General features: G+C 55.7%; 1 protein-coding gene across 1 annotated transcript; it reads left to right on the top strand.

The window, feature by feature from the left end:
* Positions 1-1,842: 1,842 nt before the first annotated feature.
* On the top strand, positions 1,843-9,751 carry BCL2A1 (BCL2 related protein A1). The gene is made up of 2 exons (XM_046009672.1): positions 1,843-2,434; positions 9,467-9,751. Exons 1-2 carry the CDS (start codon positions 2,018-2,020, stop codon positions 9,572-9,574), a joined length of 525 nt encoding a protein of 174 aa, XP_045865628.1. The 5' UTR covers positions 1,843-2,017; the 3' UTR covers positions 9,575-9,751.
* The last annotated feature ends 13,619 nt before the right edge of the window (positions 9,752-23,370 follow it).

The following is a 23,370-nucleotide window of genomic DNA, read 5'->3' as shown; positions in this document are numbered from 1 at the left end:
AGAGGGGCAGAGGCCCAGCAAAAGTGTGCGGTGTGCCCCTGTGTTCCGTGCGGGTCCCTGGCCCGTCCAGGACCCCAGCCTCAGGGGGTCGGGTGTCCCAGAGCCTTGCCGGGAGCAGGGAGAGGCAGGGTAGAGGCTGGAGCACGGAGGCCCCGGCGGGTGGTGGAGGGAGGGCTGTGGGAAGGCCCTGGCCCGATGCCAGTCTCCGAAAATGTCCCAGCGCTGCTGGCGAGTCCCAGAAACCAGGCTGCCCTCCAGAGGAGGCTGACAGGCCGGTCTCTGTGCAGCCCCTGCCTTGCTCAGCTGTTGACGGGCAGCGGCCTGTGGGACACTGCGGGGGCGGTGGCACTTGGGCGCAGCCGTGGACCCTCTGCCATTGCGCTCCTGCAGCGGGAGCCCTGGCGGGGCCGCCTCCACCGCCACCACAGCCCCGGGCGCTCCCTTCCCCTCTAGGCCTCGTGCGTGGGCTCAGAAATGCACCTTGTACGCGGACTATGTTTCCGTCTGTAGTCATTCCGGACGCAGAGTCTCGAGGTCGCTCCGGACGTGGCTGGGGACCGTGGCTTCAGTCCGGCAGGGCACCCAGCCCGTCCCGCCTGCCAACAGGGCTGGTGGCCCCACGGCCGTGGCCGTGGCCCGGGATGTGGGCCTCCCCTCCCCGCCACCAGCACTCTGCTGGGAGACCCGCCGTCCGCCCTGGCTTCCTCTCACCGGCCCTTTGCAGAGCCCAGTCTGCCCGTGACCTGTGAACCAGACACTCGCCCTCCCCTCACGTGCTCACCAAGGGACGCCCTGATGGCAGGCGGCGGCTCGGCGGCCGCCCAAGGGGAGGACAGTGAGCAGCCAGGGCTTCGGGCTCACCTCCCTCAGCCCGTGAGGCCGTCCACGTGGTCACCGCACGGATGCCGAGCACACGGCGAGCGAGGGACAGGGGGCTTGTGCGTGTGAGTCTGAGCCACTCGGGTGCCGGCGTTTCTATTTTCGACAAGACTCGAGAGCGAGAAGCAAGGGCTTGTTTTCTGTGGGTCAGACGTTCCAGGGTCCACGAGAGGTGAAGGCCGGAGGAGGAGATGCGCCCCTGCCCCGTCCACCCCTCCCAGGCTCAAGGCCGCGGTGTCCAGGGTGGTGTCCCTGAGCCAGGCTCCGGGCTCCCCGGCTGCTCTCCCGCGGCTGACTGAGCCCCGTCCCCAACTGTCACTAGCCTGGCTCAGCTGGTGGCTGTCTTGACACTTTTCTGCAGGTGACGTTCGCAGGACGTAACCCCCCCATCTCAGCATGAGCGGTTTAGCGGTTTAGCGGAGTCTGGTGTAGGGACAGGGTTTGTGACATCACCCCTGGGTGCCTCCAACATGTCTTCATCCTCAGTGGGTCCGGTTCCCGGTGAGAGTGAGCCCCTGCCCCCGTGGTTTGCCCCTGTCTCCCTGCACAGGCTGGCTCGGGCTGACACGCACAGTTCCTCCTGCACGTCCCCAGTGTGGGGCCCCACCCCCACTGGCTTCCGCATCTCCCTCCCCCTGCAGCGGCACCTCCTTCCAGTGACCGGCCCTGACCGGAGTCGCTGGGTCCCTGCTGACCCGCCTTTGGGCCGTTTCTAGCTTCTGATGACCGTGACTAACGCTGCCGTGACCGTTCAGGTGCTCGTGTGTGACACCTGCTTTCAGTTCTTCAAAGTGGCATTGCGGGGGAGACGGCGGCCGGCGGGCGGGGGTGGGGGCAGTTTTGGTTTCTCTACGTCCTGCCTTCAGCCCTGAAGTCCCCGAGTTAATCACTGACAGTTTGAGGAAGTGACCTCTCATTGAGCCATTTCCCTCTTCCATGGTTTCAACTTTCTCTTTCACACAGCCCACGCCCGAGAGTGACGAAGAGGAAGGACCCGTCCGGTGATGCACGCAGAAATTCCACCGGCCTCCACGCGTCGCCGTGACTCACATCCCCAGCCCGGCCGGGGCCCGCCTCATTTGGCCTCGGCTGCTCCCAGGAGAGCGCACAGCCGGCGGGCCTGCAGCGCGGGTGGAAGATGACAGACTGTGAGTTCGGGTACACGCTGTCGCTGGCCCAGGACTACGTGAGGCACGTCCTGCAGATCCCGCAGCCCGGCCCGGCTGCCAGCAGAGTGTCCCGGGTCCTGCGGGACGTGGCCTCCTCTGTGCAGGGGGAGGTGGAAAAGAACTTGAAACCATGCTTGGACAGCTTTGACGTGGGGTCCATCGACACCGCCAGAACCATCTTCAAGCAGGTCATGGAGAAGGAATTTGAAGACGGCATCGTTAACTGGGGAAGGATTGTGACTGTGTTTGCCTTTGAAGGCATTCTCTCCAAGAAGCTCCTCCGGGAGCGAATTTCCCCGGACGTGGATGCTTCTAGGGTTTCTTACTTTGTGGCAGAGTTCATCACGACAAACATGAGGGAGTGGATAAGACAGAACGGAGGCTGGGTACGTACAGTGGGAACCTTGTTCACGGCTTTTACCTCTGACGGAGGGATGCACGGTTTCTTGCTAGTTGTTAAAAATCCACTATTTTCTTTGGGTGACTTGTTTTTAAAGTTTCTCGTTTTAAAACAAGAAGACATTTCTGGCTCCTTTCCAGGTAGTCAGAGCTCTGTAGTTGGAAGATACGTGTGCTTGCCATGTTCGTTCCTAACAGCGTGAAGGGTTGCGGATGAGTTGGGGAGCCACGCGGCATCTCCCCTGTCCGCGTCAGCAGCGGAGCCCGGTCAGGGTCCTGCCAGGCTGTCGTGACAACGTAGCTTTAGTCGGTAGGAAATGCTGTTACATTTGGGTAGTTATTATGTTGCAAAACACGGGTACATCTTTGCAAATTCATTGTTTACAAATTGCTTTTCTTGGCCAGTTTTCTAATAGAACGAACTCTAGCTGTTAAGCCTGTTGATAAAAAACTAATGTACTGTGCCCCATGCCATAGAAACTTTATTGGGGAATTTCCAAACAACAATTCACTTTATTATCAAAACCTCAAAAAGCCCAGAGTGGGAGGTGGAGAGGGCTTTGTCAGAAGTCACTGATTAACGGCTTTTCACAGCTGGGTGCTCATTGTTGGACCCAATGCACTTCACCCTTTTCCAAAGCACCCCTGTCTCCAACCCCGAAGGCTAGCCTTCTTCTCGCCTAGTGACGACGCACCCACTGTTACCAATTACATTACATGCAAATCTTGCCTAATGAATGTATCCACAGAAAGTAGAAAATATACACAGTGTTTTTTGGGGGAGGCTCAGGGCTCAGTCAAGTGTCTGACTCTTGATTTCAGCCGAGGTCATGATCTCAGGCTCGTGGGATCGAGCCCCGCGTTGGGCTCCTCGATGAGCGTGGAGCCTGCTTAGGGTTCCCCCTCCTTCTGCCCCTTCCCCCACCTGTTTCTCTCTCTCTTTCCCTCTCTTAAAAAAAGAAAAAGAAAAAGAAAATATAATATTGTAAAAAGTCCTACACATTGGCTGCTGTCCGTACACACCGTGGAGGGTCTGGCTGGCTCGGGCTGGAGGAGTTCTCGGGTTATTTCCACTTTGCACCACAAACAGTGCGTTCCCGGGCATGTCCACTCATGCTCCCCCTGGGGGGGTGGATGGCCATGTCCACTTCTCAACGCACCAGGTCCTTGCCTTCCAGAGAGGCTCGGCGATGTTGCCCCAGCCCCAGCTGACCTGTCCTAATGTCCCCTCTCCGTTGGGTTAGGAGACGCTATCCAACTTCCCGTTTTAGTTCCTGCTTCCTCGGTTGCCCGTGAGGCCGCGCACCGTCCACACCTTTACTGACCACACGCAATTCTTAGGGAATGGCCTATTTATGCTCTTCACCCATTTCCCGACTTTTTGTCTTTTTCTCATTGATTTGTAGCAATTCTTTCTTGTATGTTTATATTTTTGAATATTTTGATATATGAAAAATGTATTTTATATACCATTTTTGTATTTAAAATATACATTTATATATTATTCTTATGTATGTGGCAGATATCTTCTGGTATGTTAACTGTCTTTTGAAAGTATAGCTGCTTTCCTTTATTATAAATGTTTTGTGAATTTTTTATTTATTTTTTAAAGATTTTAATTCTAAGTAAACTCCATACCCAACTTGGGGCTCAAATTCACGACCCCGAGGTCTAGAGTTGCACACTCCTCCGTCCGGGCCAGCCAGGAAACCCGTTATTATAAATGTTCTAACCCTTGATGGGGTCACATTGTATGTGACACCCCCCACATCGTCCCTTCCCGTGTCGTGATGGGACGTCTCTTGTCCCTGACTCTCATGGACTTGGAGCTGGATGGAGCCTGGGTGTGGAGGGTCCCACTCCCCTCCAGTCAGCCGTGGGAAGCTCTGCTGGCCACGGAAGTAGGTTTCCATGAAGGCAACGCTTATCTAGCACGGGGGCCCGCCTGTGAGCATCCCGTGGCTCACACCGGTGCTCGTCACTCACACAGTGATGTGTTCCTCAAAGAGGCAACTTCTCAACGACACAGGCTGTGAGCTCGTGGAACTCATCTTCGGCAGGGGTGGGGACTGTCTCTGAGAATTTCCAGAAATGGACTTGTCTTCCAGGGGTGGCCCAGGTGTGAGTGACGCACAGATTCACACGTGTGCCCACGCGCACACTCAGCGTTCACGGGGATCCTCGGTTTTGGAGGGCTTAGAGCCCCGAAGAGCTTCGGTCTTGGACGTGGCACTTCATGGTCACACAGAGGAGTGGCCACGCAATCTGAGTCAGCACTGGCAGGGCCACGTGAGACCTTCCTCCCCGAGACGCTGACACCGCGGTCCGAGCGAGTGAACTGAACACAGGAAGGGTTCATCTTGGGGCAAATGGCTCAGTCACATGCCCGCTCTGATAAAGTCTGAATTTTCAGACGGGCGAGATTGCTCTGCAGTGATGGCCGGAAGCCCAGGGTCCACTGTCCTGTCTGCTGTCCCCCAGTCTGCTGCCCGTGGCTCCAGACTAGAACGCATGTCAACAAGGCAGGGCGAGAAGAGCCCTCAGCACACGGCCACAGAACACGTGTAGTCCCATGGCGTTCCAAGCCTGAGAACTCGTGGGGTGAGACCACACAGATCCCCCAAGCCCCTGGGCTGGAGGCCAGGTGCCAGCACCCAGTGGCCCCGGGAGGCCAGCGAGTTAGCGAGCCTTAGGGCCGCGTGTCCTCGTTTGTAATATGGGGGGAGGGGGACATGGATGCCCAGCACCGCTGTCTGGATGACATCGGTCACTCGTATGCCCACAGCTCCTAGAAGAGCTTCCGCAGGTGTCCGCTCCCGTCGGGATCGTGGCCGTCAGCAGAGCTCGGACGGCGACGTCCCTGCTCAGCCACACGGAGTCTTCCAAAGTTCCAGGCCCTGCAGTTAGACCGGAGTCCCCACGGGAACGGGAAATGGGGACCCGTGTGTCAGTTGTGTGACTGGTCAACTCACACGTTCTTTCTCATGCTCATCGGTGGGAGTGACTGCCCTCCTCCTCCCTCCCCGCCTCCCTGCCTCTCTCCCCTCTCCCCTTCTTCTGTCCGTGCTGCTCACCTCTCTTTCTCTTCCCCTCCCACGTGTGCGGGTCCCTCCTCCTGCCCCCCTGCCAGCACGGAGGGCCGAGAGTGGAGGGCTCCCGCCGGTGCGGCGGGACGGCTGCTGCCATCTGTCGTGCGGAAGGGCTGGGCCTTCACATCCATGAGGACCTGCTGAGAGGAACGGCTGTGCGCGCCCCTCCCCGCCCTCTCCTGGGGGGCCCCATCCAAACTGGGATCTGAATCCTGGCTTTGCTCCCGGTGTGACCCCGAGTGAGCGAGGCCCCCTGCAGAATGCGTGTCACGTGACAGCGGAGATGCGTCGTGTCCGCCCCGTGTAAGGGGCCCCGTAGCGCTACCTGAGAAGGGGGTAGAAGACGTGGCGACTGGAAGAGCGCCTTCTCAAATGCCAGCTCCCACGCGGCTCTGAAGCGAATGTGGGCATTTCCAGAGGGTTGAACACGTGACCCTGAGGTGCGGACACACAGAAAGCCCCTTCCAAGGCAGGAACGTGCAGGCGCTGCTGGGACTTTCCAGAGCGGAGACAAGTGGCCGTGGCACCGCTGCCGCTGCTGTTCCTTGAGCCTCTTGCTCGGAAGAGCTATCGGAAGAGTGCCCTGGACAAAGGACGTGCAGAGATGCACACACGAGCGCTTCGGTGTCCCGCTGGTGCGGGGACCTCGTGGTGAGGGGATGGACTCCAGGAGCCCTCACACCCTTGGATTCCATCTGGGGGGGTCAGATTGGTCCTCTGGGATTTTAGCTGGAGGTTTAAGATCATTTCATGAAACGGGAGATGAGCCAGAACTCGAGCCTCCCCGTGGGTCCTTCCGGAACACTCTCTGACTCTGGGCGTCACCCTCCACTCCCCACACCCCATGTCAGGGAGTCCTGTCGACGGCACCTGTTCCGTTTCCCGCTCCTGTCCCCGCCCTGCCACGGCCTGCTCCCCACGTGGCAGCCAGACTGGGAGCTGCCGTGTGCTGGCCTGGTCCGAACCCTCCCCAGCAACCCAGTCGCCCAGGGAGCAAGCCCGACACACCCAGTCCTGACCGCTGCACGGAAACCCCGTCGGCGCTCACGTTCTCGGAGCCCCTCCTGTGCGCTCTTGGCTCCAGCTTCCCTGGGTAACGAAGGAGGCTCCCCGCCCCCCTCCCCAGGGCCTTTGCACTGGCTCTGGCCGCTGCCCGGAACGACCTCCCCCCAGAGGTGTGCGTGGCCCCCGCGGCCCTCCGGGGGGCGTTTCCCTCAGCCGCCCATCACCACGTGGTACTTTGCTGGCTCTGAGCAATTCTGAGGGTCTGGTTTTCTCTGAATTATGGATGCAGGATATTATTTGATGCTTGAGGCTTTCTTGAAGCCAAGGTAGCTGAATTTAATAGAAGAAGAACCAGATCTGGGCACGCCTTGCTTATTACTGCATTACTGAGAGGATATCGAACCCCTAGTTCTATATCTATCCTCATGCAATTTTTTTTTTGAAGAGGGAGACGGAGAGAACAGGACCAGGGTGGGGCGGGGCAACGGAATCGCGCGAGAGAGAGTCTTAAGCGGGCTCCAAGCTCAGCGTGGAAGCAGACGCGGGTTCGATCCCAGGACCCCGAGATCATGACCTGAGCCGGAACCAAGAGTCGGGCGCTCAACTGACCGAGCCACCCAGGTGTCCCACAGAATGGTTCTAAGATACAAATAGCATCACTAAAAGTATACGTGTGACGGAAGGAAGATCACTCCCACCACTGACCGCGTCCACATGCGTTCACCATCCGTCATTCCAGCGAAGGTTCACGTGACAGTCTCGCACGTGGCTTCCCGAGTACTTCCAGGCCGGCCTCCCCGGCCCCGTGCCGACATCTCCAACATCTGCAGAATATCCCAGCTACTCCACGCATCATGATTCCTTAACCAGCTCCCAGCTGGTAGACACTTGGGTTGCCTTCCTTCGTAGAGACACTTCCCGACTGGCCCCAGGACCCATGTCTGACGACGGGCAGACTGAGACTGTGTGGACGGTCGCACTACCCGCTCGGACGGAGGACATCACCGGCCTTGGCCCGCAGGCCTCTGCGCCCGAACACCGGCTCCCCATCCCTGCGCCCCAGATTGCGGCAACCCCCGTCCTGCTTTGTGATTCTGACTGTTCCGAGCTCTTCGTGTACATGGGGTTGGCGGTATTTGTCTTCTCATGATGGGCTCGGCTCACTGAGCGTCACGTGCTCGAGGCCTGTGCCCAGGGCGGCCGGGGGTCAGAACGTCTTTCCTTCTTCAGGCTGACCAGCGTTCCACCCTGGGGATGTGTGCGTCTGGGTGATCCGTGCCTCAGCCGCTGACGGTTGCTTGCAGGCTTAGCTACTGTGAATTCTCTCCTTTGAATTGTAGCTTTTCGTAGCTTTTCTAATCTTCCTAGAGCCGAGTTTCTCAGTTTCCCCGCGCTGGCTCTCTTCGGTGGAGAAGCAGAATGTTATGTGAGACGTTAACTTCCCGGTCGTCACAGACAGGGATCCCGGTCGTGGTGCCAGCAGCCGTCTGGCCGTGCCCCGTTCCCGTGGGCTTCGTGAAATCCTGGGGAGGGAAGCAGTGAGCGGCACATGTACCTCAAGCGAGCGGCATGTGTGTGTGTGAGTCCGGAGAGCGGGAGCAGACTGTCCCCCTGGTTAGGCCGGGACGTCGTGTCTCAGAGCAGGACCACACTTGACACATGCGTGAGCAGAAGCTGCCTTTCTTGGGCAGCCCTTTGCCTGGGAAGTGCTCCTGACCGTGTCAGTCTGTGCTCTGGCCGCGCTCGGGCAGATGGTGGCAGGCACGGCCGGCAGGCCTCTTCCAGCTGGCCCGGGTGCGCTGTTTCCAGCGCGGTCGCCTAGGCCAGCAGTGGCGTGAAGGCCCATCACCCCAGAATCCGGACCTTGCTGGAGGCTGGCCAGCACACTGGGGGAACACTTAAAAAAGGATTGCAACAGTTTTCGGATTCTTTGGGTGCTTGTTCGGAAGCTCATGGAATGAAAAGAACGGGGTTTGCCTTCCCTTCCAGGCCCAGGCTAAGAAGGTCAGTGACCTCAGGCCCCTCACGTTCTCTGGGGCCTGTTTCCCTCGTTTGTCGAAATGAGAGCAGGTATTTGGCTCAGAAGTTCTGTGCAGTCAGGACGCTCTACAATCACCGTCCAGAAAGAAGGTGAGCAGTTCCCACTGTTGTAAACCTGTGATCGGACGGAATGAATCAGGATAGAGACCACCGGCTCTTCTCGGGCTCAGACGCCCTGTGGCACCCGGCTTTATCGCTAGCCCCCGTTCCGTTTACAAACATCAGTGCACAGTTCTACGTCACACAACCGAAAAGGAGGAGTGAGACTTCCTGTCCTCCAGGGCCGTGCTGTCCCGTGTGCGGCCGTCGGACACTTGAGATGTGACTAGCCTGATTTCAGGTGGACTCTAAGTGCGAAACACAGCGTATCACGAAGCGTTTGTGCAAAGAATGTCAAACAGCTCAATAATTTTCATATCGATTACGTATTGAAAACGTAATTTTTATTTATTTATTTATTTGAAATCATCATATTTTAGAACTTGGACTTCCGTCTGTAGCCCGCGCGGTGTTTCCACTGGAGGGCACTGCCGCCAGCGACGGTGCGGGTGCATGGGGAGACCCGTGCGGGTGCCGATGAGACCACTGTCTGCTTTAGTGAAGTGGCAGTTTCTTTGCTTTTCATCCCACTAATCTGTCTTGTGATTTTTTTTCCTTTTTTTTTAAAGATTTTACCTATTCACTTGACAGAGATCGCAAGTAGTCAGAGAAGCAGGCAGGCAGAGAGAGGGGGAAGCAGGCTCCCCGCTGAGCAGAGAGCCCGATGCGGGGCTCGATCCCAGGACCCTGAGATCATGACCTGAGCTGAAGGCAGAGGCTTAACCCACTGAGCCACCCAGGCGCCCTTCTCGTGATTTTTAAACTGTGAAATTTATTCCCCAACAGGAGGACGGCTTTGTAAAGAAGTTCGAGCCCAAGTCCGGCTGGCTGACCTTTCTGGAAGTTACAGGAAAGATCTGTGAAATGTTCTCTCTCCTGAAGCAATACTACTGACCGGCCAACAGGGACACTCCCAATTGTGAAACCCGCCCAGTTTCCTTGACTTCTACAAAAAGTGTTGCCAAAACTTACTTCTATTTCTAAATAAACAAATTTGGTTATGTAACTCGATGTTTCCATGTGATGGAAATTTTGTTCTCGTTTTAGTGAATAAATTGTGTATTTGCTTCAGTGTGTCATCTGTGTCCTGTCTGTGTCCGAGCGAAAGGGCGAAGCTCAAGACAGGGGCAGGTACTGAATGGAGAGGACGAGGGCAGGAAGGGGACGTCTTTCCTGCCCCGCCGCTGACTTTCTGGAGGCTGCGCCCGTTACCCAGAAGTCATTTTCCGTGTCACTCGTGGAGACCACGTGGGGGCGAGTCCGTGTCCTGCTCCCCTGTGGTCCCCATGACCCTGGGTGCGGAGGGGTTTCCACTGACGCCCGCCCCCACCCTGCTCCCTGGCCCACCGTTCAGCGAGGACAGACAGATGGCAGTTGACAGGCACAGGACACTTGGGTAGTCAGAACCAAGACACTCTGGTCAATGACTCATTTTTGAGCCATTATTCAACTTTCCCCTTTAAAAAGTTCACAAATTAGGGGGCACCTGGATGGCCCAGTCGGTGAGGCGTCCGACTCCTGGTTTCAGCTCAGGTCATGATCTTGGGGTCCTGAGCTGGAGCACCATGCTGGGCTCCGCCTTCAGTGTGGAGGCTGAGGATCCTCCCTCCCTCTCCCTGTGCACCGCCCCCCACACCAAATAGACATTTTTTGGAAAGTTCATAAATGAAAAAATTATGTCTTTTGTTACATCCTGAGTTCCAACGGCAGGTCGGCAACTTTGACGGCAGGACGGGAGCGCCACACTTCGTTCCAGACCTCCCCATGCTTCCTCGTCCTCCCCTGACGGTCTCCGTCCCAACCCTTGCCCCTCCCCAGGGCTTGCAGCACCTTGCTTAGGGAGTAGCCGATCTAACAAAGAACCGAGACCCCTTGCTCTCGGGCTCTGGGCCTTCTCCCCGGGGATTTCAGCTGATTCAGGCTCCACCTCCCTGTGATTTTTTTTTAAAGCTGATTTGAAGAGAGCCCTTCAGAAATCACTCGTCCTGCCGTGGAGGTCTGCTGCGCAAGCCCGCACGGAGATTTCACACGCAGGCTCTCAGCCCGTCTCGTGCTCCCCACGGCCGCTGTGGGCTAGAGACGCAGAGACCCGGAGGGTTTCTGTGTTTTATTGTACTTCATTTCATCATGACAAGTGCACTCCCTGATCCCCATCCCGTCCCCCCCACCGTGCCCCCCTCCTCTGGTGGCCATCAGTGCAGTTACTAGTCCCCCAGGATCCTTAGCGATGTGGGCTAGGTCATTGGGGCAAGTCAGGAGGGAAACATTTTGGCAGAAGGAACTCCTGCTGATTTATCAAATCGCGCCGGAGAGCCAAGCACCTGGGCCCTGGGGCGTGCGTCTGTCTGCAACGGGGAGCATCTCTGCCTGTTGTTTCTTTCCGTGCTCCCGGCCCCCTGCTCCGTGGGGGACGTCAACGTCATGTTCCTGTGAATCAGAACTAAGTGCCGAGTCATGAGTGGACAGAACAGGATGTGTGTGGGTATGGCTACCTGAAATACATTTGCACAAGAAACCGCAAAGCCTGCTTTTGTTTGTTTGTTTGTTTTTAAGAGAGAGCTAGAGAGCATGAGTGGGGGGTAGGGGCAAGGAGGAGGGAGAGAGAGAATCCCCAACACGGCCTCGATCCCAGGACCTGAGCGGAAATCAAGAGCCAGACGTTTCACCAACTGAGCCCCCCACGTGCCCCCAAACCCAGGCTTTTATGGCACGATGATCTCGTTAACAGAGTAAAAACTGCTGGGAAGGCAGTGAAACTTCTGGTTGGTTGTGACCTGGTCTTTCAGACTGCAGCTCCCTGTGTGTGTGTGTGTTTAAAGATTTTATTTATTTATTTGACAGAGAGATCAGAAGTAGGCAGAGAGGCAGGCGGAGAGAAAGGAAGGGAAGCAGGCTCCCCGCTGAGCAGAGAGCCGATGCGGGGCTCAATCCCAGGACCCTGAGATCATGACCAGAACCGGAGGTAGAGGCTTAACCCACTGAGCCACCCAGGCGCCCCTCCCTGTGTGTTTTATTATGAAAATATGTGGGGTTGTGGGGTGGGGCAGGTGCTTTGATCCTTATCCCTTCTCCAAGGCCGCACAGAAGGATGAAAGTGAAACAGATACAGACCTAAATGTAAGGGAAAACTATAAATACCCCAGAGGAAACACAGGAGAAAATCTTCACAACCTTGTAGCAGGTCAAGGTTAGGCACAGCACAAAAACCTGCACCAGAAAAGGAAAATAACCCAAACATCTAAAAGCGATTCTCTTATAAAGACAGTTTAGAATCATATCGCAGTAAAGGTGTTCAACTCAAAGCGGCACAGATCGGAGGCGACACGTCACACCAGCACCTGGCGGAGGCCCTGCACCGAGCACAGGTAACACTTGCAGTTCAGTGAGGACACGACCGCCAACGCAGTGTAGAAACGGCCGCCAGCCCGGAGCACACGGCTGGGGAAAGCAGGAGGCCGGGTACACGGGAAAGAGGCCAGACGCCACTGGCCGGGCGGAGCTCGCGCTGGACGCACCGGGAGAGGCGCACACGGTCAGGAACGGCTCCCTCGGGAAGCACCGAGAGCGCCAGGCTCCGGGGAGGCACGGAGCCGACGGTCTCTGGTGCTGACGGGCACGGGGAAAACTGTACTTCTTTGGAAAACAGCACGAGAGACTCTTCTCACCGGGAACGCTTGGCAGAAGTAAAACACGTCCACGCTATCCCCCGCCGTGTCACTCACAGTGGCAGAAAGACAGGCGACGACCCAAGCGCTCCACACACTGCACGCGTGTGCGTGTCTGCGTTAGGGGCTGTGACGCGGTGAGCACCGGCCGCGGGGCGCCGGCTTGTGCAAGGGGCGGACAAAGTCAGCTGCGTGTGAGTGAAAGCCGCTGGTCACGGAGGAGCACCCCGCGGGCCGCGTCGTCCGCAGGAAACCAGAGCAGGTCGGCCGGGCGGTGGTGGAGAGTGCACGAGTGGCTGCCCGGGGCTGGGGCTGGGGCCGGGCAGGAAAGGTCTTCCTGGGCTGGTGAGACTGTCCTACACCCTCAGGGAGCTGTGTGCACCTGTCAGAACTCACAGAGGGGGGCGCCTGGGTGGCTCAGTGGGTTGAGCCTCTGCCTTCGGCTCAGGTCATGATCTCGGGGTCCTGGGATCAAGTCCCGCATCGGGCTCTGTGCTCAGCGGGGAGCCTGCTTCTCCTTCTCTCTCTGCCTGTCCCTCTGCCTGTTTGTGATCTCTGTCAAATAAATAAATAAAATCTTAAAAAAAAAGAAAAAAGAAAACTCACAGAGGTGCTCACTTAGGACAGGGACATTTTAGTATAAGTCACGTGTCAGTGTAGTTGTATTTTAAAAAGCCCTTTTTTTGCAAAAAAAAAAAAGAAGAAGAAAATAGACCCTCACTAGAAATAATGCGCACTGAGGGAAAGTATGAAAGGAAAGAAATAAGATCACCCCAAATACGACTAACGTGGAACGCCATCGGGATGCCGGGGGGGCTCAGGAGGTGAGGCGCCGCCTCTAGGTGTGGCTCGGGTCACGGTCCCCGTCGGGCTCTGCGCTCAGCACCACGTCTGTCTGTTTGTCGCTCTCCCTCTGCTTCTCACACCTGAGCTCACTCTCACTCTCTTTCTAAAATAAATAAAATGTAAAGCAAAAAAAGTGGACGCTACCAGTGCTCAGATAAAATCACGAAGCGCTGTTGCTGGTGCCCCGGTCACGTACAAGGACGTTGTGGTTTCGTCCTAATGCCCGCGGCCACGCTGCCAGGCCCTCTGCGCGGGCGGCCCTCCCTGCATTTTGGCCACGGACCCCGTGATAGCCTTGGTGGTCTGTTTCCAGCACCTTCTCCCGCAGACTTTCCCACATGTGGCCCCCTCTGTCCCCCAGCTGGTCCCTCGCTCAGGCTTATTTGCCCTTCCGAGTCCAGCTCAGAGGTCGCTGTCTCAGGGGTGGCCCTGCCCGACGAGGCTGTGCTCTCCTGCGTCGCCTCCCCAGACGCCCCCATCTCCGTTAGCGTTCTCTGTGCGCCATGTGCCCGGCAGCGTGTCTTTCCCGACAGACAGCAAGCCTGGCGGGCAGGAACCCCGGCTGTCTGCGCTCACCCTCCCCCCACTCCCGAGTCTCGTTCAGAGCCAGGTAAAAGCTTGATGAGCTCTTGTCGAGGAAACACCTGAACAGATGGAGTTGGTTTGGGGATGTGCGGCCGCGAGGCCGGGGTGGGCTGAGCATGGGGTTCACTGACCGCCCTCCTCTTGTCCACGCCCTCCTGGCCCCGTGGGCCGCCCGGACACCGACTCCCCATCCCGCTCACACGCCGGGCCTGAGCGTGAGCTGTTCCCCAGAGGGCCTGCGTCGTGCCCGTCAGCCGGCGGGGTGAGCTCCTCTCCGGCGTCTGCGCCCCCCACCCCGTTACGCGTCTCCTCCGGGGAGAACTGCCCTAGCTCCGACTGGGCATCACGATCTCGGCTCTGGAACAAGCTGCTGACAGGGAAATGTCGCTTCGGGTGACTCCGCGGAGCATGAGCACGAGGCCTCTGTTTACAGGCGGCGGCTCCGCAGCAGGACAGGCGCGGCAACATCGTTTCTGCGGGTGCTGGTGGGTCCTCAGGGATTCGCCGGCCTCAGGCCTGAAGGCAGGATTCTCCGCGGCCAGCAGCCCAGCGCGGTGAGTTCCCACACTAACGGAGCAAACCTAACCGGCTCCCGGAGAACCAAGCCCGGGGCCAGTGTCTTCTAGAAGCTGTTCTACAGCTGGAGGCTGACGACTCTGCTGTCCGGGCAATGAAGGACGCGCCCGCAGGAGGTGTGAGTGACTCGACCTCAGTCCCAGGGACTTCCCTGCTCTCGCCCGGGGCTCGCGCGTGCCCCTCCCCCCAGCCGCCTACTCTGCACCGTCTCCGGCGCTTTTCTCCCGTCCTCTTGTGACTGCGGAGGGGGCCCACGTGCTGCGGGCCGAGCCCTACACGTGTGGATCAGCGCCCCCACCCCGCCTCCGCAGAAACATCCCTTCAGCCTCCGTTACGTAAAACCCACCACACAAGCTCTCAGGGGCTGCCCTGTTTTTCTGCTCTCATTCAGAGAAAAACTCCTCAAAATAGAGTCCACACTTGCTCTCCAAACTCTCCTCTCACTGTCTCTGGGACCCTAGTATCCGTCAGACTCTCACCGCCACGAGGAAGGTCAAGGATGGCCTCCCCGTCCTCAGACTTCCTGGCAGGATGACATCAGACACAGCCGATGTCTCTCCATTGTTAGGGACGTTGGGGACACAGGTCTCTTGGTCCTCCCATCTCACTGGCTGTTTCTCCCATCTCCGTCGATGGATTTTCATTATCTCCCTGAGCCAACTGCCCGCCCCCAAATACCGAGGCGTCCCTGGCCTGTCCTCGGCTTCCCTGCTTCCCACACCTGCCCTCCAGCTTCCGGGATCATTCAGCAAGTTGGCCTTATGGGGCCCCTGAGCTCACGCCTGCAGCCCGGACCTCGTCCCCGAGCTCCAGACTCAGATCCTCAAGTGCTGACCTGACGGCTTCCTCCTTGGGATATTCGACAAGCCTGTCGGACCCTGTCATGGGAAATCCCAACACCTGTCCCGCTCCCCGAGCCTGGCACGCCGCATCCTTCCCCTTCTCCGTCCGCTCAGGCAAATCCTTCAGACTCTTCGACCCCTCTCCTCTCACACCCCGAATGCAGCCCAGCGGGAGGTGCAGCTGGTTCCGGCATCACGAGCCGCCCAGGGGACGGCAGTCACCACCGCTGCGCCGCTTCCCTGGCCGCACCGCCGACCGTCCTGCCTGGGCTCTGCAGGAAGCCCCTCGCTGGCCTCGCTTCTGCCCCTCACAGTGTGCGCCCAAGGAGCGGGAGCCTTTAACAGGCGAGAAAACGTGCATGAGGACATCTCCGGGATGAGAGGAGCAGCAGACAGAATATCGTCTGTGACAGCGTGACAGTGAGGTGACAGATGGGAGTCACGCCCACGAGGAGCGCAGGGCAACGCAGAGAGCAGGTGAGTCACCACACTGTGCCCCGAGACTAACACGACACCGTGCGTCAGCCAGACTCCGACGAAAGGAGAAAGAAACACACGTAAGACACTGTATGGTCCCTCCCTCCTCAGAACTGACCCCTCACCCCACGGAACAGCCAGACTCCTCACGTTCGCACGGGATTCTTGCTCTGTTCTTCTTACAAGGTTTTCCCCGGCCCAGTTCCCCTGCGAACCCGAGCTCCTCCCCGCCGTGCCCGGTGCACCCTGTGTTCCTCCCCGTCTCCCGACTTCTGCCGGGGATGAAGCACGGCTTCCGAGGATAACACACTCGGGGGGACACGGATGGCGGTGATGCGATCATGAGGCCCCATCCCCATGCCCACAGTTCTCTGGGGATTCAGAGATCTAAGCAGCGGCCCCCCACTGCTGCAGGTGTGCGTGCCGGTGCTCGGGCTTCCAGAAGCACAGTCCTTGAGCAAGAGGCAGCGTATGCCTGCCCCACTGTTACTGGTTCTCAAAGACTGGGACCGAACGAGGAAGGCTCTCTTCCCCAAGACAGGCAACGCATGACTGAAGGAGACGAGGCTCATCTCTTGTTACAGTGTCTACACAGCACACAGAGCCATCAGGAGTAGCCAAGGACGCCCAGGAGAACCACGCCTCCAGAGTGCGGTAGACGCGTCCCACCAGCATTGAAAATCATGGAGAAGGGGCGCCTGGTGGCTCAGTGGGTTAAGCCTCTGCCTTCAGCTCAGGTCATGATCTCAGGGTCCTGGGATCGAGCCCCGCATTGGGCTCTCTGCTCCGCGGGGAGCCTGCCTCACCCTCCCCTCCTCTGCCTGCCTCTCTGCCTACTTGTGATCTCTGTCTGTCAAATAAATAAATAAAATCTTAAAAAAAAAAATCAAAACGCAAATTGGCAAATGAAAACCACCCCCGTCCTCTGGTACCGGGCACCTCGGCCTTATCTCCTGTCTCTTTCTGCCCATGAGGCTCTCCAGCCATCTCTTGGTTCCTGTGGAAGGCCCCACGGTTGTTTCCTCTGGGGCCTTTGCACGGAATTGTTTCTTCTTAGAAAACTCTCTCACCTCCGGGCCGCTGGGTTAGTGCTTACTCAACCTCAGGACCTCAGCGGGGAGGCCACTTCCTTGTGCCGGGGGTGGAGCTTGTGGGGGGGGAGGAGCCGTGGTCATCAGCCCCCCCAGCCGTCTAGGCGGAGGGGATGACCTGTGCAGGCCGACTGGACTGAGTCTGCACGTCCTTCTAGTTCTTCCTGCAAACTGCCGCGCGGTTTAGACGCCACCTGTGGCAGTGTGTCCTGAACTTCAACGTGAGTACACATCGGCTGGGGGGCTGTTAAGATTAAAATACAGATTCAGGCCCAAGACCCCGCGTGCCAGACGAGGTTCGCGGTGCCGATGCTGCTGGCTCACGGACCGTGCTCGAAGGGGCAGGCATGGGTAGATGCAGGGCGTTTTGGGCTGCTGACGGAAATTAAGTCTTGGGTCTATTCACGTAAGAATGAGCCACGTGTGTAAGTGAATTCGGTGCGTGTCTCCCTCCTGACAGCGGAAACTGTTCCTTTCCGCTCCTCCTCCTTCGTACCTGCCTGTCCTCACCCACTTGCAAGTTTCCACACAACCTGTCGGATGGAACGTGTGGAACCAGCTCGGTGTCACGGACACGAATCAGTGGGTTTCCCTGGTGACATTGAGTTTTCTTGTTCGATTTCTGGAATGGCTGCCTGCCACGTATAGCTGAGGGGGCCACCCTTTTCTGAATATTCCCCAGTCGGTCCCGACGCTCGGCACTCAGCTGTGGTCTGACCGCTGCAGCGCGCGGGCTCTTTCCTCCGGGCCCCGACTTCCAGCGGAGTTTGAGGTTTTCCCAGATTCAGCCAGCTGCTCCCCACCGAGTTTGCTGTGACCCAGCACCCACCCAGCTCCGCGCCGTCCCAGGGCCAGGGCCGAGCACCGAGGATACGAGCCACTGCTACCCAAGGCCCCAGGATGACTGTCCCCTGGCGGCTGGGACACGGCTGGGACACAGAGGAGGCGGGTTAGCTTGGGTTTCGGAGGTCCCGGCTTCTTTCACGTAGTAGCCCCCCACGTAGTGAGCCTGGGTGAGCCACGTGGCATGTCCAAACCTATTTGCTCTTCCGTGAGAACATCGCAGTAACACCGGGTCACAGCTTCTAGGTCCCGGACTCTGCGCAGACAGAGGAAGCAGAGCAGCCTCTGGACCCGCCAGCTGTCACCCGCGTGCCCCTCTCGCTCCCACGGCCGCTCTCCTCTGCTCCGGATTGGGCAGGCCGCTGCTCACCTGACAGGCTCCTCACGCAGCCCTGCCGCAAGGACCTGGGCGATGCTGCCAGGGAGTCGGCGGGAGGTTTCACGTCAACCACCCGAGAGCGCACAAGCGAGGAAGTCCCTCCTGGACGTTTCCAGAGCTCCTCTCCCTGGCGGTTGCTTCCAGGGACTTTTCTCCCTTTCTCTTCCCTCCGGTGCAAGGGAACCCACTGCATTAGCTCCGCCGCGGGCTCTGTTTGACTCCCCCCTTCCCTCTGGGAACCAACGGACTCGCCTCTGCCCGTCTTACGCACCACAGGTTAGGGACCATCTTTCTGTGATTGTGGCTTTCGATCCATGACCCAAGTGCCTTATCAAAGTATTTCTTCTTAAAGAAAGGCCATAGGGGCGCCTGGGTGGCTCAGTGGGTTAAAGCCTCTGCCTTCGGCTCGGGTCATGTTCTCAGGGTCCTGGGATCAAGCCCCGCATCGGGCTCTCTGCTCAGCGGGGAGCCTGCTTCCCCCTCTCTCTCTGCCTGCCTCTCTGCCTAGTTGTGATCTCTGTCAAATAAATAAATAAAATCTTTAAAAAAAAAAAAGAAAGAAAGGTCATATACATGGTGCTTTCCTAGGAGGACTTCTGTGAGTAAACGTTCTCCCTCAGCGCACTGGGACAGCTCTGCGGTCAGCGATGTCTGGGGGTCTCGGGCAGCACAGCGCACCACGCCAGGGAGCAGACGGCGACAGGACCACACGGGTCACCAAGGGGAGCTGGGTCTGATGACAGGCTAGAGAAGGTACTAGAAACAGTGATAGGACGAGAGTGTTCTCTTTCTTTCTGGGAGAGGAGTTAGGAGCCTGCTGTAACAGGTGGTTAGGAAACGTGTTGACGTACACTTGTGTCAACTAAAACTTCTAGTTTTTTCACAGGATCATCTCTCCATCCCATGCTTCCACCAAGTTTATTTACTTAACAGGTTTTTTGAACTAATTTTAATCTTACAGAAAAACTGGCAAAAATAGACTTCCTGTATACCCTTCACCTAACTTCAACAGCATCCCTCGTTATCACGGTGCAGCTTTCTTTCCAAAGAAACTAATGTCGATACCACACAATTACGTAATGTACAAACCACATGCAAACCTTACCTGAATCCCACCGGTTTCCCACCAATGTCCTTTCTCTGGTCCAGAAGCCCAAGGACGTCTCAATGTCCTTAACTGTCCCATCTCCTTCATCTCCGGTCCCTAAATTTCTTGGTCTTTCATGACCTTGAGACTTTTTTTTATTTTTTTATATGTTTTATTTATTTGACAGAGATCACAAGTAGGCAGAGAGGCAGGCAGAGAGAGAGGAGAAAGCAGGCTCCCCACTGATCAGAGAGCCTGATGCGGGGCTCGATCCCAGGACCCTGAGATCATGACCTGAGCCAAAGGCAGAGGCTTAACCCACTGAGCCACCCAGGCACCCTGACCTTGAGACTTCTAAAGAGTGCTGCTCAGGTGTTTAGAGAATGTCTCTCAATTTGGGTTTGATGTTTTTTCATGATTGACATTTTCCTGATTTTTCTGGCAGGAAGGAATACCACGTAAACGAATTTGTGTCCTTTTCAGTGGGCCATATTAGGGGGCACATGTGTCTTATCACATGTTAACATCCATTAAGTATCTTATGGGGAGATACTTAGAGACCACAAAAATGACCTTTTTGTTTCTTATTCCTTTGCCCACTGATTTTAGCCCCATCAATGGTTCTTGCCTGCACTGATTGACTGTAAGTGCAAATTTTGCCTAATGGTGGTTGTCGATGTCCACCATTCCTTCGACATTTGTTAACTAGCATTTATAGGATAAGGAGCTATGCCTACTTGTTATTTATCATTATCCATTTATCAATCGCTATGGACCACAGGTATTTATTTTATTTCATGGGTTATAGAGTAAAATTATTTTGTTGCTCAGGCTGTCCCGGCTTAGGCTGCTGGGAAGTCCAGCCTGGGTCCCGGCTCCCTTTGCTGGGCTCACCTCCTCACCTTGCGGCGCCATGAGCTCTTCTAGGCCTATCTTGCTCCTGCCTCAACGCTGGAAGCCCTGTTCCTTGCTGGAGAACGACACTTGGAAACCAAGATCTGGACACTAGGTTTCATTGCTCTGAAGGGCCACTGCTTCTGCGTGCTCTCACGGACAGAACTAGGAAACCTAAGTGCGTGCATCAAACGCGCATCTCTATTTCTCTGTCCGTTTGTGTATCTGTTGAAAATCACACATTTATACCAACACTTCCCATTCCAAGGCAACATAACAGGGCTCATTTCAACCTTTCCTCCGTCCTTATTTGTACTTGTTTTTCCTGACGGGGGGACACTGGCACTCTCATTCTCTATGACGTATTTCCTCATTGGCTCAGTTCTGGAACACAGATAAAGTAGTTTCACAGTTACTGATTTACAACCCGATGAGAAGCCAACGTCTTAACTGGCGTGCGCGGTCAGGGTCCAGCTGCCTCGGCCCCGGCTCTTATAGGGGACCGTCAGAATGCTGCTTCCGGAAGTTACTTAAGTCAGTTCTTCCCTCCTCCTCCAGTGGTGGTAACTGTCAAGCATCACAGCGCATGTCCGTTTCGTCCCGCTTGCCCTGTCCCTGGCTGCGCGGGCGTGTGCACCTGTGCACGCAGACGTTGGCACGGTTCTGAGCCTCAGAGCTCAGGTAGTTGTCCCCGTCACGCGGCTGCTCCCTTCCCACTGTCCCACCCTAACCCTCGCCCATGCCCTATGGGGACCCGTCGTTTGTTTCCGGTTTATGTTTGCTACATTTTTTCTTTCAGAAATGAGCAGATACGTGTAGATTTTCCTTTCTGCTGTTTTTTCATGGCGATGTAATGGACATTAAATTCACCCTTTTAAAATGCACAATTCAGCAGATTTTATTTACGCACAGTGCTCCGCACCTAGCCTCTCCGTGTAACTTGAGAAATTCTCATCACCCCAGACGGAAGCCCCGTACTCCCCACTTCAGCCCCTGGCGGCCACTCCCTTACTGGCTGTCTCTGTGGATTTGCCTGTCCTGGGTATCTCATACAAAAGGGACCGTACAGTACGTGGCCTTTCGTGTGTGGCCTCTGTCACTGGGCCCATCCCCGCTGTAGCATCCCAGGTTCCCAGGAGCAGGAGGGCTCGCGTCTTCACACCCTCACCGACACTCTGTGTTTCTGATTATAGCCGTGTGTGTGTGTGGGTGTGTGTGTGTGTGTGCGCACGCACTGCGTCCCTTCATGGTTTGGGTTTGCAGTTCTCTAAGGACTAAGGATGCTGCTATCTTTCTCCGTGCTTTGTAGCCGTCTGTGTATCTTAGGCAGAGACTTCTCTGTACTGAAGTCTTTGGCCTGTTTAGATTATCTTCTTTTATCGCTGAGTTGTAAGAGTTCTTTACATAGTCTGGATTTAATTCCCTTGTGTATGTGGTGGTGTCCTTTAACGTATTAACATGCTTAGTTTTGATGAAGTCCAATTTATTTTATTTATTTATTTTTTTAAAGATTTTATTTATTAATTTGACAGAGAGAGAGATCACAAGCAGGCAGAGAGGCAGGCAGAGAGGAAGGGAAGCAGGCTCCCTGCAGAGCAGAGAGCCCGATGCGGGGCTCGATCCCAGGACCCTGAGATCATGACCTAAGCCAAAGGCAGCGGCTTAATCCACTGAGCCACCCAGGCGCCCCAATTTATTTTTCCTTTGTTGCCTGTGTCTGGTGCTGTAACTAAGGAACCACTACCTAATCCAAGGTGATAAACATTTACGCCTATGTTTTCTTCTTAGAGTTCTGTTTCAACACTTACATTTAAGCCTTTGATCTACTTTGAGTTAAATTGTGAATACTGTGTTAGGTAAGGATCCCACTTCCTTGTTTTCTACATCCCATCACTGTTTGGAGAAAACCATTTTTTCCCAATAGAATCATCTTGGCTCTCTTTCTCAGGATAATCAAGTGACCGTGAATGTGAATGTTATTTCTGGGCTCTCGATTCTACGCCATTTACCTATCCTTCTCTTCCTTATACCAGGACCACACTGCCTTGATTACTGTAGCTTTGTATTAACTTCTCAAGTTCAGTACTGTGAGTTTTCCAACTTTGTTCTCTTTTCTCAAGACTGTTTTGGTTATGCTGGGTTTTTTGTTTTACCACAAAAATTTTACGATAAGTTTGTCGATTTTTGCAGAAAAGCCAAATTTGATAGGTATTGTGTTGACTCTACATATCAACAGGAGCAGTGCTAGCTTAACATCAAGTCTTCCAACCCATGAATACGGGATGCCCTTCAATTTATACAGGTCTCCTTTCTTTCAACAATGCCATGTAGTTTCCAGAACTCTAACACTTGTTAAACTTATTTCTAAGTATTTTTTTTAATGCTATTGCAAATGGAACTGTTTTTCAAATTTGAGACTCTCTGGATTATTACAAAAATCTGTATTGGGCTTCTCTAGAGAAAGGGAATCAACTAGAGGTCATAATATAGTCTTATTATATGTAACCTACATCTTGTTATATACACCTAATATTATGAGATATACATATAAATCCCCTACTTACATTATCTCCTGTTTTGTATATATGTGTATAGTTGGTCAATAACCAGCAAAGGCAGGAACTGAGTGGGCTCACTGACACATAGGATTTTCCTCTGATACGGTCCAGCACGACAAATGTGTTTTCTCTCATGACCCGCAACAGTCCCTTCCCTGGCTCACGGCACCGTCAGCAGAGTCTGCGACACACGCGAACAAGAACTAGGTGTCCGTCAACTGTGCTGTGGTCTGCGAGGCTTCCCCACTGGTGCGGTATCAGCAGTTACGTTTTTGGAGAGGTGACTGTGCAGGGGTCGGTGCTCCGGATCCCTGTGTTGTCTGAGGGTCAGCTGTGGGAGTAGCTCGAAGGAACCAGTAGGGCTGCTTCCAGACTTAAAAAGGACGGGTGCATGTGGTCATGGAGTCAGGAACATCTCCAGAGCCGTGGTCCTCATTTGAATCCAAAGGCCAGGAGCTGCTGCAAGACCAGAAGAACCAGCAACGTGTCCCGTGCGAACAGCGCCAGGCTGGGCGGCTGGTCTCCTGTCCTGCGACCTCGCAGGACAGTGTACTAGTCCTCACAGCTTCTGATGGATTCCTCAGGACTCCCTGTGCACGTGGTCATGCCAGCTGCAGAGAAGTTTTACTTCTTTCTTTCCAGGCTGGTTGCCTGTTATTATTTTTCTGGCCTAACTGCCCTGGAACCCAACGTTTAAAGAGTTCTTTATTAAAAGAAATTAACCGTTTGTCTGCGGTTTATGCTGCACGTATCTCGTTTGTCAGCGGTCTCTTGTGTACGTGCCGTGCCAAGTTACGAGACACTCTACGCAGTCGAACTTACCAGTCCTCTCTCTCACCGCCTTTCC

This window comes from Meles meles, chromosome 6, assembly GCF_922984935.1.
Source record: "Meles meles chromosome 6, mMelMel3.1 paternal haplotype, whole genome shotgun sequence".
NCBI lineage: Eukaryota > Metazoa > Chordata > Mammalia > Carnivora > Mustelidae > Meles > Meles meles.
Note: the sequence above shows the minus strand (reverse complement) of the source record. Positions and strands in the feature narration are given on the sequence as shown.

Coding starts and splice junctions, on each gene's coding strand:
- BCL2A1 (XM_046009672.1), top strand. CDS start 2,018: ATGACAGACTGTGAGTTCGGGTACACGCTGTCGCTGGCCCAGGACTAC. Junction 2,435..9,466: donor TAAGACAGAACGGAGGCTGG/GTACGTACAGTG, acceptor ATTCCCCAACAG/GAGGACGGCTTTGTAAAGAA.